The sequence below is a fragment of the Barbatula barbatula genome (genome assembly GCF_947034865.1).
Source record: "Barbatula barbatula genome assembly, chromosome: 14".
NCBI classification, from domain to species: domain Eukaryota; kingdom Metazoa; phylum Chordata; class Actinopteri; order Cypriniformes; family Nemacheilidae; genus Barbatula; species Barbatula barbatula.
In genome coordinates, this window is record NC_136777.1 from 19,446,952 (window position 1) to 19,460,154 (window position 13,203).

The following is a 13,203-nucleotide window of genomic DNA, read 5'->3' on the forward strand; positions in this document are numbered from 1 at the left end:
TGTCACAAAATACAGTTTTCATCTCAGAAAGCTTGTTTCTGACATTCTAACAGCTCAATTAGAGCATTTCAGTAATGAACTGTGTTCTTTGTCAAAACTTAGTTTCTGACATTCTAACAGCTCAATTAGAGCATTTCAGTAATGTGTTCTTTGTCAAAGCTGACTTTCTCATCATCAACTGATGCACTTTGTCACAATATGCAGTTTTCATCTCAGAAAGCTTGTTTCTGACATTCTAACAGCTCAATTAGAGCATTTCAGTAATGAACAGTGTTCTTTGTCAAAACGGACTTTCTCATCATCCTCTGATTCACTTTGTCACAAAATGCAGTTTTCAGCTCAGAAAGCTTGTTTCTGACATTCTAACAGATCAATTAGAGCATTTCAGTAATGAACTGTGTTAGTTGTCAAAACTGAGTTTCTCATCATCCTCTGATGCACTTTGTCACAAAATGCAGTTTTCAGCTCAGAAAGCTTGTTTCTGACATTCTAACAGCTCAATTCGAGCATTTCAGTAATGAACAGTGTTCTTTGTCAAATGGACTTTCTCATCATCCACTGATGCACTTTGTCACAAAATGCAGTTTTCAGCTCAGAAAGCTTGTTTCTGACACTCTAACAGCTCAATTAGAGCATTTCAGTAATGAACAGTGTTCTTTGTTAAAACTGAGTTTCTCATCATCCTCTGATGCACTCTGCCACACAATGCAGTTTTCAGCTCAGAAAGCTTGTTTCTGACACTCTAACAGCTCAATTAGAGCATTTCAGTAATGAACTGTGTTCTTTGTCAAAACTTAGTTTCTGACATTCTAACAGCTCAATTAGAGCATTTCACTAATGTGTTCTTTGTCAAAACTGACTTTCTCATCATCCTCTGATGCACCTTGTCACAAAATGCAGTTTTCAGCTCAGAAAGCTTGTTTCTGACACTCTAACAGCTCAATTAGAGCATTTCAGTAATGAACTGTGTTCTTTGTCAAATTTGAGTTTTTCGTCATCCTATGATGAACTTTGTCACAAAATGCAGTTTTCATCTCAGAAAGCTTGTTTCTGACATTCTAACAGCTCAATTAGAGCATTTCAGTAATGAACAGTGTTCTTTGTCAAAACGGACTTTCTCATCATCCTCTGATGCACTTTGTCACAAAATGCAGTTTTCAGCTCAGAAACCTTGTTTCTGACATTCTAACAGATCAATTAGAGCATTTCAGTAATGTACTGTGTTAGTTGTCAAAACTGAGTTTCTCATCATCCTCTGATAATCTTTTTCACAAAATGCAGTTTTCAGCTCAGAAAGCTTGTTTCTGACATTATAACATCTCAATTCGAGCATTTCAGTAATGAACAGTGTTCTTTGTCAAAACTGACTTTCTCATAATCCACTAATACACTTTGTCACAAAATGCAGTTTTCAGCTCAGAAAGCTTGTTTCTGACATTCTAACAGCTCAATTGGAGCATTTCAGTAATGAACTGTGTTCTTTGTCAAAACTTAGTTTTTCATCATCCTCTGATGCACTTTGTCACAAAATGCAGTTTTCAGCTCTGAAAGCTTGTTTCTGACATTCTAACAGCTCAATTAGAGCATTTCAGTAATGAACAGTGTTCTTTGTCAAATGGACTTTCTCATCATCCACTGATGCACTTTGTCACAAAATGCAGTTTTCATCTCAGAAAGCTTGTTTCTGACATTCTAACAGCTCAATTAGAGCATTTCAGTAATGAAAAGTGTTATTTGTTAAAACTGAGTTTCTCATCATCCTCTGATGCACTCTGCCACAAAATGCAGTTTTCAGCTCAGAAAGCTTGTTTCTGACACTCTAACAGCTCAATTAGAGCATTTCAGTAATGAACTGTGTTCTTTGTCAAAACTGACTTTCTCATCATCCACTGATGCACTTTGTCACAATATGCAGTTTTCAGCTCAGAAAGCTTGTTTCTGACACTCTAACAGCTCAATTAGAGCATTTCAGTGATGAACTGTGTTCTTTGTCAAAACTGACTTTCTCATCATCCACTGATGCACTTTGTCACAATATGCAGTTTTCAGCTCAGAAAGCTTGTTTCTGACACTCTAACAGCTCAATTAGAGCATTTCAGTGATGAACTGTGTTCTTTGTCAAAACTGAGTTTTTCATCATCCTCTGATGAACTTTGTCACAAAATGCAGTTTTCATCTCAGAAAGCTTGTTTCTGACATTCTAACAGCTCTATTAGAGCATTTCAGTAATGAACTGTGTTCTTTGTCAAAACTGACTTTCTTATCATCCACTGATGCACTTTGTCACAATATGCAGTTTTCAGCTCAGAAAGCTTGTTTCTGACATTCTAACAGCTCAATTAGTGCATTTCAGTAATGAACAGTGTTCTTTGTCAAATGGACTTTCTCATCATCCACTGATGCACTTTGTCACAAAATGCAGTTTTCATCTCAGAAAGCTTGTTTCTGACATTCTAACAGCTCAATTAGAGCATTTCAGTAATGAACAGTGTTATTTGTTAAAACTGAGTTTCTCATCATCCTCTGATGCACTCTGCCACAAAATGCAGTTTTCAGCTCAGAAAGCTTGTTTCTGACACTCTAACAGCTCAATTAGAGCATTTCAGTAATGAACTGTGTTCTTTGTCAAAACTGACTTTCTCATCATCCACTGATGCACTTTGTCACAATATGCAGTTTTCAGCTCAGAAAGCTTGTTTCTGACACTCTAACAGCTCAATTAGAGCATTTCAGTGATGAACTGTGTTCTTTGTCAAATGGACTTTCTCATCATCCACTGATGCACTTTGTCACAAAATGCAGTTTTCATCTCAGAAAGCTTGTTTCTGACACTCTAACAGCTCAATTAGAGCATTTCAGTGATGAACTGTGTTCTTTGTCAAAACTGAGTTTTTCATCATCCTCTGATGAACTTTGTCACAAAATGCAGTTTTCATCTCAGAAAGCTTGTTTCTGACATTCTAACAGCTCTATTAGAGCATTTCAGTAATGAACTGTGTTCTTTGTCAAAACTGACTTTCTTATCATCCACTGATGCACTTTGTCACAATATGCAGTTTTCAGCTCAGAAAGCTTGTTTCTGACACTCTAACAGCTCAATTAGAGCATTTCAGTAATGAACAGTGTTCTTTGTCAAAACTGAGTTTCTCATCATCCTCTGATGCACTGTCACAAAATGCAGTTTTCAGCTCAGAAAGCTTGTTTCTGACATTCTAACAGCTCAATTAGAGCATTTCAGTAATGAAAAGTGTTCTTTGTCAAAACTGACTTTCTCATAATCCACTAATACACTTTGTCAAAAAATGCAGTTTTTAGCTCAGAAAGCTTGTTTCTGACATTCTAACAGCTCAATTGGAGCATTTCAGTAATGAACTGTGTTCTTTGTCAAAACTTAGTTTTTCATCATCCTCTGATGCACTTTGTCACAAAATGCAGTTTTCATCTCAGAAAGCTTGTTTCTGACATTCTAACAGCTCAATTAGAGCATTTTAGTAATGAACTGTTTTCGTTGTCAAAAGTGAGTTTCTCATCATCCTCTGATGCACTTTGTCACAAAATGCAGTTTTCAGCTCTGAAAGCTTGTTTCTGACATTCTAACAGCTCAATTAGAGCATTTCAGTAATGACCAGTGTTCTTTGTCAAATGGACTTTCTCATCATCCACTGATGCACTTTGTCACAAAATGCAGTTTTCAGCTCAGAAAGCTTGTTTCTGACACTCTAACAGCTCAATTAAAGCATTTCAGTAATGAACAGTGTTCTTTGTTAAAACTGAGTTTCTCATCATCCTCTGATGCACTCTGCCACAAAATGCAGTTTTCAGCTCAGAAAGCTTGTTTCCGACACTCTAACAGCTCAATTAGAGCATTTCAGTAATGAACTGTGTTCTTTGTCAAAACTTAGTTTCTGACATTCTAACAGCTCCATTAGAGCATTTCAGTAATGTGTTCTTCGTCAAAACTGACTTTCTCATCATCCTCTGATGCACCTTGTCACAAAATGCAGTTTTCAGCTCAGAAAGCATGTATCTGACGTTCTAACAGCTTAATTAGGGCATTTCAGTAATGAACTGTATTCTTTGTCCAAACTGACTTTCTCATCATCCACTGAATGCACTTTGTCACAAAATGCAGTTTTCAGCTCTGAAAGCTTGTTTCTGACATTCTAACAGCTCAATTAGAGCATTTCAGTAATGCACTGTGTTCTTTGTCAAAACTTAGTTTCTGACATTCTAACAGCTCAATTAGAGCATTTCAGTAATGAATTGTGCTTTCTCATCACCGAAATAACAGTACTTCCGGAAGCCCTACAAGACAACATGTGTGGCATGCCTGTCCTATCTACCTTTATACCCCTGGACCGTACCATTTCCTCAAACATAGGTGGATCATGCGATCACATCACCACATATATAAGATATTTTTGTGTGAACATAGAAATTTCCTGCATCCAACAGCTACGTTTTTGTATAAAGGTTTTAGATTCTCCTTAATCAATAATATTTAGTCTCCGGTTAGCTCACCCTTGGAGAATATCTGGAGGGGGCGCTACACTTCCTTGGTAATTTTCTCTATTAGTTTTCTCTATAGAATCATCTAGGATCCGTAATCATTATAAATCAAGTCAAGTCAGCTTTATTTATACAGCGCTTTTTACAATTTTCATTGATACAAAGCAGCTGTACAAGAAAACATTGACTATAAGCAAAACATATAAGGTTATGCAAGTCAAAACACAGGTCAAATATCAAAACAGTATGCAAACGGTGTCGAGGAACCCAAAACTCCATTGGAGGAGAAAAAGACCTCAGAGGGTAACCAGGCCTGACCAGGGGATTCCAGTTCCCCTCTGGCAAAATCTGACAGTGCTTGCACAACAAGGCAAAATAAAAAAATAATTAGATTTAAGAGTATCATTAATAATTTTGTAAAGTCACCCCGTCCTTTGTCCAGCTCTATCATCACAGCATTTGTCAGGTCTGGGCATGGACTGTGTCCTGCCTGCTCTAGTAACCTTGGAACAATGAGACAAGACTGGCTGAGAGTAGAGTACTGTTCTGCACTCTTTGATGCAACAAATGCATCAGTTGTTATTGGAAGTGTTCCTGGTTCCGGTTGATCTAACTAGTGCAGCCTAAACCTTCGGAATACATATATTATGATAATGCAGTGTATGCAAGATTAAAAAGATGCGTCTTTAGTCTAGTTTTAAACTGACAGATTGTATCTGCTTCCCGGACAGTGCAGGGAAAACTGTTCCAAAGTTTAGGCGCTAGATAGGAAAAGGATCTGCCGCCTGCATTTGATTTTGAAATTTTAGGTATTACCAACTGACCGGACGCCTGAGAGCGTAGTGCATGTGAAGGACTGTAATACGAGAGAAGTTCACTGAAGTAGTGAGGATCTAAACCAAGCAGGGCTTTAAAGGCAATAAGCAAGATTTTAAAGTTAATGCGATGCTTTATAGGTAACCAGTGCAAGGTTGACAGAACTGGGCTAATATGCTCATACTTTTTTGTACGTGTAAGAACTTGAGCTGCCGCATTTTGGACCAGTTTGAGTTTTTGTAATAGACCTGCAGGGAAACCACATAATAGTGCATAACAGTAATCTAGTCTTGATGTCATAAAGGCATGAATTAGCTTATCTGCATCTGATGGTGAAAGCATATGACGTAGTTTAGATATATTTTTAAGATGTAAAACACAATTTTACAGGTGTTGGCAGTTACTTGTTTCTCAAATGACATAGTACTATCGAATAAAATGCCAAGATTCTTTGCTGAAGATGAGGGTTTTATGGAACATCCATCAATAGTTAAGCAGTATTTTTGGTTGTTACGTATGCCGGTTTTCGGTCCAATAAGTAACACTTCAGTATTGTCTGTTCAGTTATAAGTAAATTAACTCATCCCCTTTTTTATATCGACTGTGCATTCCACTATTCGATGGAATTGCTGTGTTTCAGGAGGCTTCGATGATATATAAAGTTGCGTATCATCACATAACAGTGAAAGCTATGTCTGTGTCGCTTTATTATATCTCCTAGAGGTGGCATGTATAATGCAAAGAGCATAGGCCCTAAGACTGAGCCCTGTGGTACACCGTACGGACTTGCGATTTGCGTGACACCTCATTGTTTATTGCTACATATTGAAAACAGTCGTATAAATAAGATCTAATCCATTTCAAAGCTATTCCCTTAAAACGGACATCATTTTGAAGTCTATGTAGGAGCGTGCTGTGGTCAATGGTGTCGAATGCAGCACTGAGATCTAGCAGCACCAACAAGGAGATACAACCTCGGTCAGACGCCATAGGCAGATAATTTGTAACTCTGATCAAAGCAGTCTCTGTATTGTGATGTGCTCTAAATCCAGACTGGAACTCTTCATTGATGTCATTCCTTTGGAGAAAGGAACATAATTGAGTTGAGACTACTTTTTCCAGAACTTGAGATAAGAATGGTAGTTCTCCGTGGTCGAGATGGGGTTTTTGACAAGGGGCCTTATAACAGCCGCCTTATATGATTTAGGCACATGTCCTAGTGTCAGAGATGAGTTAATAATGCTAAGAAGAGGCTCTATAATTTCTTGGAGCATCTCATTCAGTAGATTTGTAGGTATAGGGTCTAGCATGCATGTAGTTGATTTAGATGATCATATGGTTGTGGATAGTTCATCGTGATCTATGGTAGAAAATAATCGCAATTTCTCCTTAGGGGCGCTGTAGTTAGTCGTTTGTTCAGCGGGTTTCACTTCTGGTTGCATAGTAATAAAATTTTCTCTTTCTTGGATTTTATTTGTGAAATAGTTCATAAATTCATTGCTGCTATACTGGTATACAGAATCAGAAGTCGCTGACTATATATTTTTAGTTCATTTAGCCACTGTGTTAAATAAAAACCTCGGGTTGTGCTGGTTTTCTTCTACTAGTGATGAAAGGTAGGCGGATCTAGACGTTTTTAGGGCTTTCCTGTACTTCGAATTCTATCCTTCCATGCTGTATGAAAAACCTGTAATTTAGTTTTCTACATTTTGTTCGTGCCACTTTCTTTAGAGTGTGTTCATTATTCCACGGTGTCGAGGCGGTAATTTTGTATCTTCTTTAAGCGCAGAGAAGCAACTGTGTCTGTGTGAAGGTGGCGTTAAAATGTTCAATGGTAAAGTCAAGATCTTCAACGTTATTTACAGCGCCGCGCATCACGCACGGTGCGTAGGGCACCAAGATGATGCCCGTGCATCACTTGCAGGTAAGTCCATGTTTAATCAAATGTGGGGAAATGTGCATGATGTGCTGCTAGTGAAGACCTATGCAGTGTGTAGTTAGTTTCAGTGCAGCTTGCAATCTGGTATGAGATTTTACTGTTAAACATTGATAGTTTTTTGTTTTACTATTCTGTTTACTGAAGAAAAGTTTGCACCTTTAAGGGGGGGGGCATCATAATGGAATTATGCTTAGGGCACCAAAATGGCTAGCAGCGGCCCTGGTTATTAATCATGCTAGCGATTTGAGACAATTCAGGCAAATTATCAAGAAACGCACATTTTGTAGTCGAAGTTGTTGTTCTACCATATTTGTAACTAGGAGTTTGATTTGCCACCATAGGGTAGTGAAGCAATTGCATGATACCAGATAATGATCCGAAATGTCTTCGCTCTGCTGAAGGATTTTGATGTCGTCCACATTTATAAGTAAGATAGTATTAAATCTAAAGTATGATTATGAAGGTGAGTGGGTCCTGACACATGTTGTCTAATGCCCATGGAGCTAGGAGTGTCTATAAATGCCATTCATAAAACATCTGTATCATTATCTACATGGATGTTAGTCACCAACAACAAGGTCTGCAGCCAGTACTAGCTCTGATAAGAACCCACCAAATTCTTTAATAAAATCTGTGTGGTGCCCTGGAGCCCTATATGCAATAGCCAGAATAAATTTTAAAGATGTTTTATCCTTAGTGTTAGGTGTGATACATGAAGTACCATGACTTCAAAAGAATTATATTTAGGATTAGACTTCTGGAAAATGCTAAAAGAGTTACTGTACAGTGCTGCAAACACCTCCCCCTCTGCCTTTTATGCGAGGCTTGTGTTTATAATAATAATCTTGGGGGACAGACTCATTTAAAGTAATATAATCATCTGGCTTTAGCCATGTTTCTGTTAGACAGAGCATGTCTATTTTATGATCTGTTATCATATCGTTACCAAAAAGTGCTGTATAAGAGAGAGATCTAATATTAAGCAATCCGAGTCGTAACAGTTGCTTATCTGTATTTTGTTCATGTTTAATTTGTTTAACATTAATTTAATTACCTTTGAGAGGTTTACGCATTATTTTATGTTTGCTAATCCGGGAGACAGACACAGTCTCTATTTTATGAGGTTTGGGAGAAAGGATTATCGCATGTTGAGCAGACCATTGGTTATGCCATTCTGTCTGCTTCCTGACCTGGGCCCCAGTGAGTCAATGTAATAAAGTTTGTTATAAGGGAAGGAAGGAGGCGGGAACCGGCGAACATTCCAACAATAAAACTTTAATTGAATAAACAATAAACACTGAAGTAACTGACCGATAGCCACCTCACGGTAGACTGCAGGCCATAAAACATACACAAACTAAACACATGTTCGGGCCCGGTCCTCTCTCGTCAACAGTCCTGCCGAACATCCTTTTAAGCTCCCAATCTCCTCCGTGATAAGATGCGGGACCGGTGCGTGCACAGCTGCTTCCACTTATCACCCACGCCACCGGCCCCGCGTCACGGCTCTCGTCCCGCCTTCCTCACCACAGTCAAGTTTTAGCATTAAGACTATGTGCCATATTTCTAGACAGAAGAACAGCTCAAGGGGGGTGGATACCATCACTTTTCAACAGGTCAGGTCTTTTCTCTTCCAGTTATTTATGAAAACGATATCATTCTGCAGACAAGTAAATGATGATCAGAATCTAGAATCCCCCACAGTTCCCATCTCCAGTTATTATTGACCAATCAAGTATCGCAGACAGCAGGAATTAAGTTTATTTGAGTAATAAGTCTGGTGCAGTGCTGTTAGTGGACGGCTGTAGATGTTAACTTTCAAATCAATGACTCATCTCATCTAAAAGAGGCTGCTTCTGTAAAAGAGAGAGTCAGCCTGGAAAAGTAATATCATGCAATATAAATACTCAAGAGGATTGAAAAGACCCCCATATTTTCCCAGATGACACAAACATGACTACAAATCATCATTCCGTTTTTTTTTCTTCTTTAGAAAATATTTTTTTAATTTCAAAATAAATGTAAGTGTTTACTAGATTTCATAACATTCGGGTTAATGGTGACTTTGGTAATTACTTTCAGATGAACCTCCTGCTCAGGCACGATGAGACTTTTTTGTAATTAGGAATCAATCCGTCTGTAGAGAGATGCTCACACTACTTACTTTTGAGGGAAAGATACAAAAATCCTTTGAGACGCTAACCTCAGTCAACCCGCATGTAAAATGTATGAATCAGCTTAGAGATGAGGTAGATATCCCAGGCAAACAGAGATATATCTCTGAATCCTGCGTTCAGCAAACGAGCAGGGCCTTGTATTGCCTTCTCATACCGGCATTAAATCGTTTTCCCGCTCATTCTCCTTCACAACTCCTTTCTGGTGGAACCTTCTTCCTAACTCGGTCCGGTCAACCACATGTCTCGCAACAAAAACCCTTCTCTTCCGTGAATACTTGACAAACAAATGATTTTTTAAAATAATTTATGTACACTAACCCTCTCTCTATTTTCTCAACAGGTAGTGGTCTAGCTATTGTTGAAACTAGCAACTTTGTATTAGCACCTAATGTACTATTGCTCTTGTATGACATATCGCTTATTGCTCCCTGAATTCTTTGTAAGTTGCTTTGGACAAAAGTGTCTACTAAATGACTAAATGTAAACGTGAGGAATGTACATTTTGAAATCTTTATTTGATTATATAAGAACTATATTTATTTTTTAACTGTAAAAAATTAATAACATTAAGTAGAACAAACAGGACTTCAATCACAGATAGTAAGAAATGTACACGTTCAATATCCTTTGATATTTGTGCAGTTGGTCAGATAGAATTAGCTAAATGATCACATACTAGCACATTCAAGATCCTTCTGGCATGAAATCAAATCTACGGTTACGAATATAATAAAAGATAAATATACACATTAAATATACACTCTACCAACTGTGTTTTCATAGCTTTATTGGTGATTGCATGTTAATAAAAAACCTTGAATGATTTCCCCATTCTCATAAAAAAACATTCACAATATCCAGACCAGGTTTGAATTAAATGTGATTTTTTCATAAGCATTAGCTTGCTGGCTAGATGTGCTTCCCAAAAAATGGGAAATAACTTGACGGTGATAGTTTACGGCTTCAAAGACATGTAGAAATTGAAAGCATTAGGATTATATACGGAGTCAAGATTGAATGTTACAGCCCCACATAAATGATCCCACTCATACATTCTGAAAAAAAGTCCACACATGCTTATGCATCTTTATGGCTTTGTAATTATGTGACCGTAATATCAAAAGGAGTGTTGAAAACATTCTGAAGCTCTTATTTAAAAAAAGTCTTAAAAGCACTGCAGCACATCTTACTGACTATGATTTTAATAACACCCCAAAATAAAACACTTGACATGTTGACAATTCTTGACATGTTGAATCAAATGTATTTTTTACAAACTGAGATTGAAGTCAACATTAAGAGTGTTCACAACCAATTTTGTTTTATAATCTGATGTGTTCCGGAGTAAAACCATGTAAAATAAAAGACATGATATGGCTTTGCTGGAATTAGATTTGTCAAATGTTCACCTTAAAAATAGAAACTAGACAACTGGATGATTCAAAAATATAAACATTTCAAACCTATATGATTTTCTTTCTCCAGCAGAACACAAAAGATATTTTGAAAAATATTGGTTACAAACAACATTGAATTGCATTGAATGAACACCATACCACTGAGACATTTCTCACAATATTTTTTTTCCACTGTGTTCCACCTCATATAGAGGTTTTTCAATAATTACGGTGAATAAATTATGACAGAAATTGGATCTGTCTCCTTGCCTACCTTTTAGCTTTCCTGTAGCTCAGTGGTTAGAGCATGATGTGACTAAAAGTGTAGGGGAATAACACTTTTCTGGTGAGTCCCAAAAAGCCTCAAGTTGATCCAGTCTTTACATTTACATTTATGTATTTGGCAGACGCTTTTATCCAAAGCAACTCACATTCCATTATTCTATACATTTGTTTCTAAATATGTGCAATCCCCTGCGATCGAACCCACGACCTTGACATTGTTAACATCATGCTCTTAACACTGAGCTACAGAAAAGTGTGCCCGTTTATGTGACCGTTGATGGGAAACACTGAAGTGGGCCAGGGAAGGCTACAAGTGATTGTTTTTGGAGAGATATGCGATAAGGGCCACAGCCACGCCCACATAGATGCCAGTGCCAATGGTGATGGAAAGCACGGCGAGGAAGAGGGCGCGTCTGGAGCTGGAACTGGCGTTGTGAAAGTCCCCTTTATTCACCGCCTTGTTTGTCTGCAGGATAAAAAGGGAACAAAAGGCAGAAATAGCAAATGTTGAAAAGGTTTGGAGCTTTATTGTGCATATGCCCGCATGTGAGAGAGGAAAACGGGAGAAATAATTAATTGCTCCCTCTTCAACAGCTGACTGACAGAGAGAGCCACTAAAGAGAATATCAAATAAGCATGCATGAGTCAGAGATCTCCTACGGGCCATGGCAGCCTTTGAAGTCCAGGAAATGTTAGGAGAGATATTGCTGATTAATTCATTTACATGGCACTGCTGTTTTACCTTTCCCTGCTCTTTTGCAGATGTTACCTTCTGACCGCACTCATATATTTCTTCAGCTATTCTCTTCATTTGTGTAATGCTTGTAAATTGCATACAGAAAGCAGCCTTTTGCCTTTGCAAGCGTTCATCAAACCGGCAAGCTCACAATAACCTGATGATGCTAATCCTGTTGTACTGAGCTTGCCGTCGCCTTTAGCAGCCAATCATAATTCAGCTACTTCTGACCTTGTGCATCATAAAGTGGAAACAATGGATGATTGCTCAACCTTGATCGCAGGTCTCTCAGATGTGCATTTCCAAGCAATATATTGAATATTCATGTTTAAGTGAATGTACATATCACACACACAGTTTCTGCCAATCTCATAAATCTTGAGTACCTACAGTATACAGTAGTAATGCATATTTCGTATCTTCGAAGAGCCTTTAGTTTGATCACGGTTATAAAACACAGATACAGATGCACGATTATTTCCAAAAACAGGCAACCTCCTGGAGACGTGCAGTGAGCGGAACTATAGCACGAGCAAAGAATGCATCACATTATCCCTGCTTAACTGTTGATTGTCATGATCGGGTGTGGTGAGACACGGACAGAAGATCCAGGTGCAGACAGGGGGTAAGGGGTTAACACAAGACTTTGATGATAAATACAAATCAAAACCAACGAGGGGGGTAACATAAAACAGGGGGATATGATAACAAGACAGGACTAATACTAATACTAATACTAACTATACATAAACAAGACTAAAATTAACTATTAGCATGACCATCAAAACTACACTCCACTAACGTAAACTAGGAACTCACCAAACAACCATAATGAACCAGCACAAGAAAGAAGCCACAAGGGCATTAAATAAGGGACCAAATCAAGAGGGGAACAGGTGTAGAGCATAAACTAATTAACAAGCAATAACGAGGAAACGAGAGGACATGCACAGAGACGAGACCAGAGAGCGCGTATGGCAAGCCAAATCAACAATATTTGCCTCTCTCCACATTAAACATGAGGTTTTGTCACGATCCTGCCATTAAACCAAGAGAAACATGACATGATGCGGCAGAATCAAGTTTGTTCTGTGTACCTTATGCACATACGCGGCGATTGTCAACAAAACATTTTGACGCAACATTTGACGCAGTTTCACTTACCCTGTGCGGTTCATGACCGGCATATTTTAGCACTGGGACCACTCTATCTATCAGTTTCAAACGATCTGCAAATCCAGCGTTATATCCACCATTTATATAACATTCCTCACCAAGATGCAGTACATAAGCAAACAAAGCTGAATTTCACGAACACAGCACATTGATGGGTGTGCTCTGTGT

General features: G+C 38.1%; 1 protein-coding gene across 2 annotated transcripts in view; it reads right to left on the bottom strand.

Moving 5' to 3' along the window:
* Positions 1 to 9,932: 9,932 nt before the first annotated feature.
* The window catches only part of syndig1 (synapse differentiation inducing 1), a 42,810-nt gene continuing 39,539 nt past the window's right edge, over positions 9,933 to 13,203 (bottom strand). The window contains exon 4 of one of the 2 annotated variants that reach the window (XM_079473767.1): positions 9,933 to 11,589. In XM_079473767.1, the coding sequence (XP_079329893.1) occupies positions 11,431 to 11,589 (159 nt within the window). In that variant the 3' untranslated portion in view covers positions 9,933 to 11,430. The remainder of the gene's footprint in view (positions 11,590 to 13,203) is intronic. The other variant, XM_079473768.1, reaches the window with a different exon arrangement.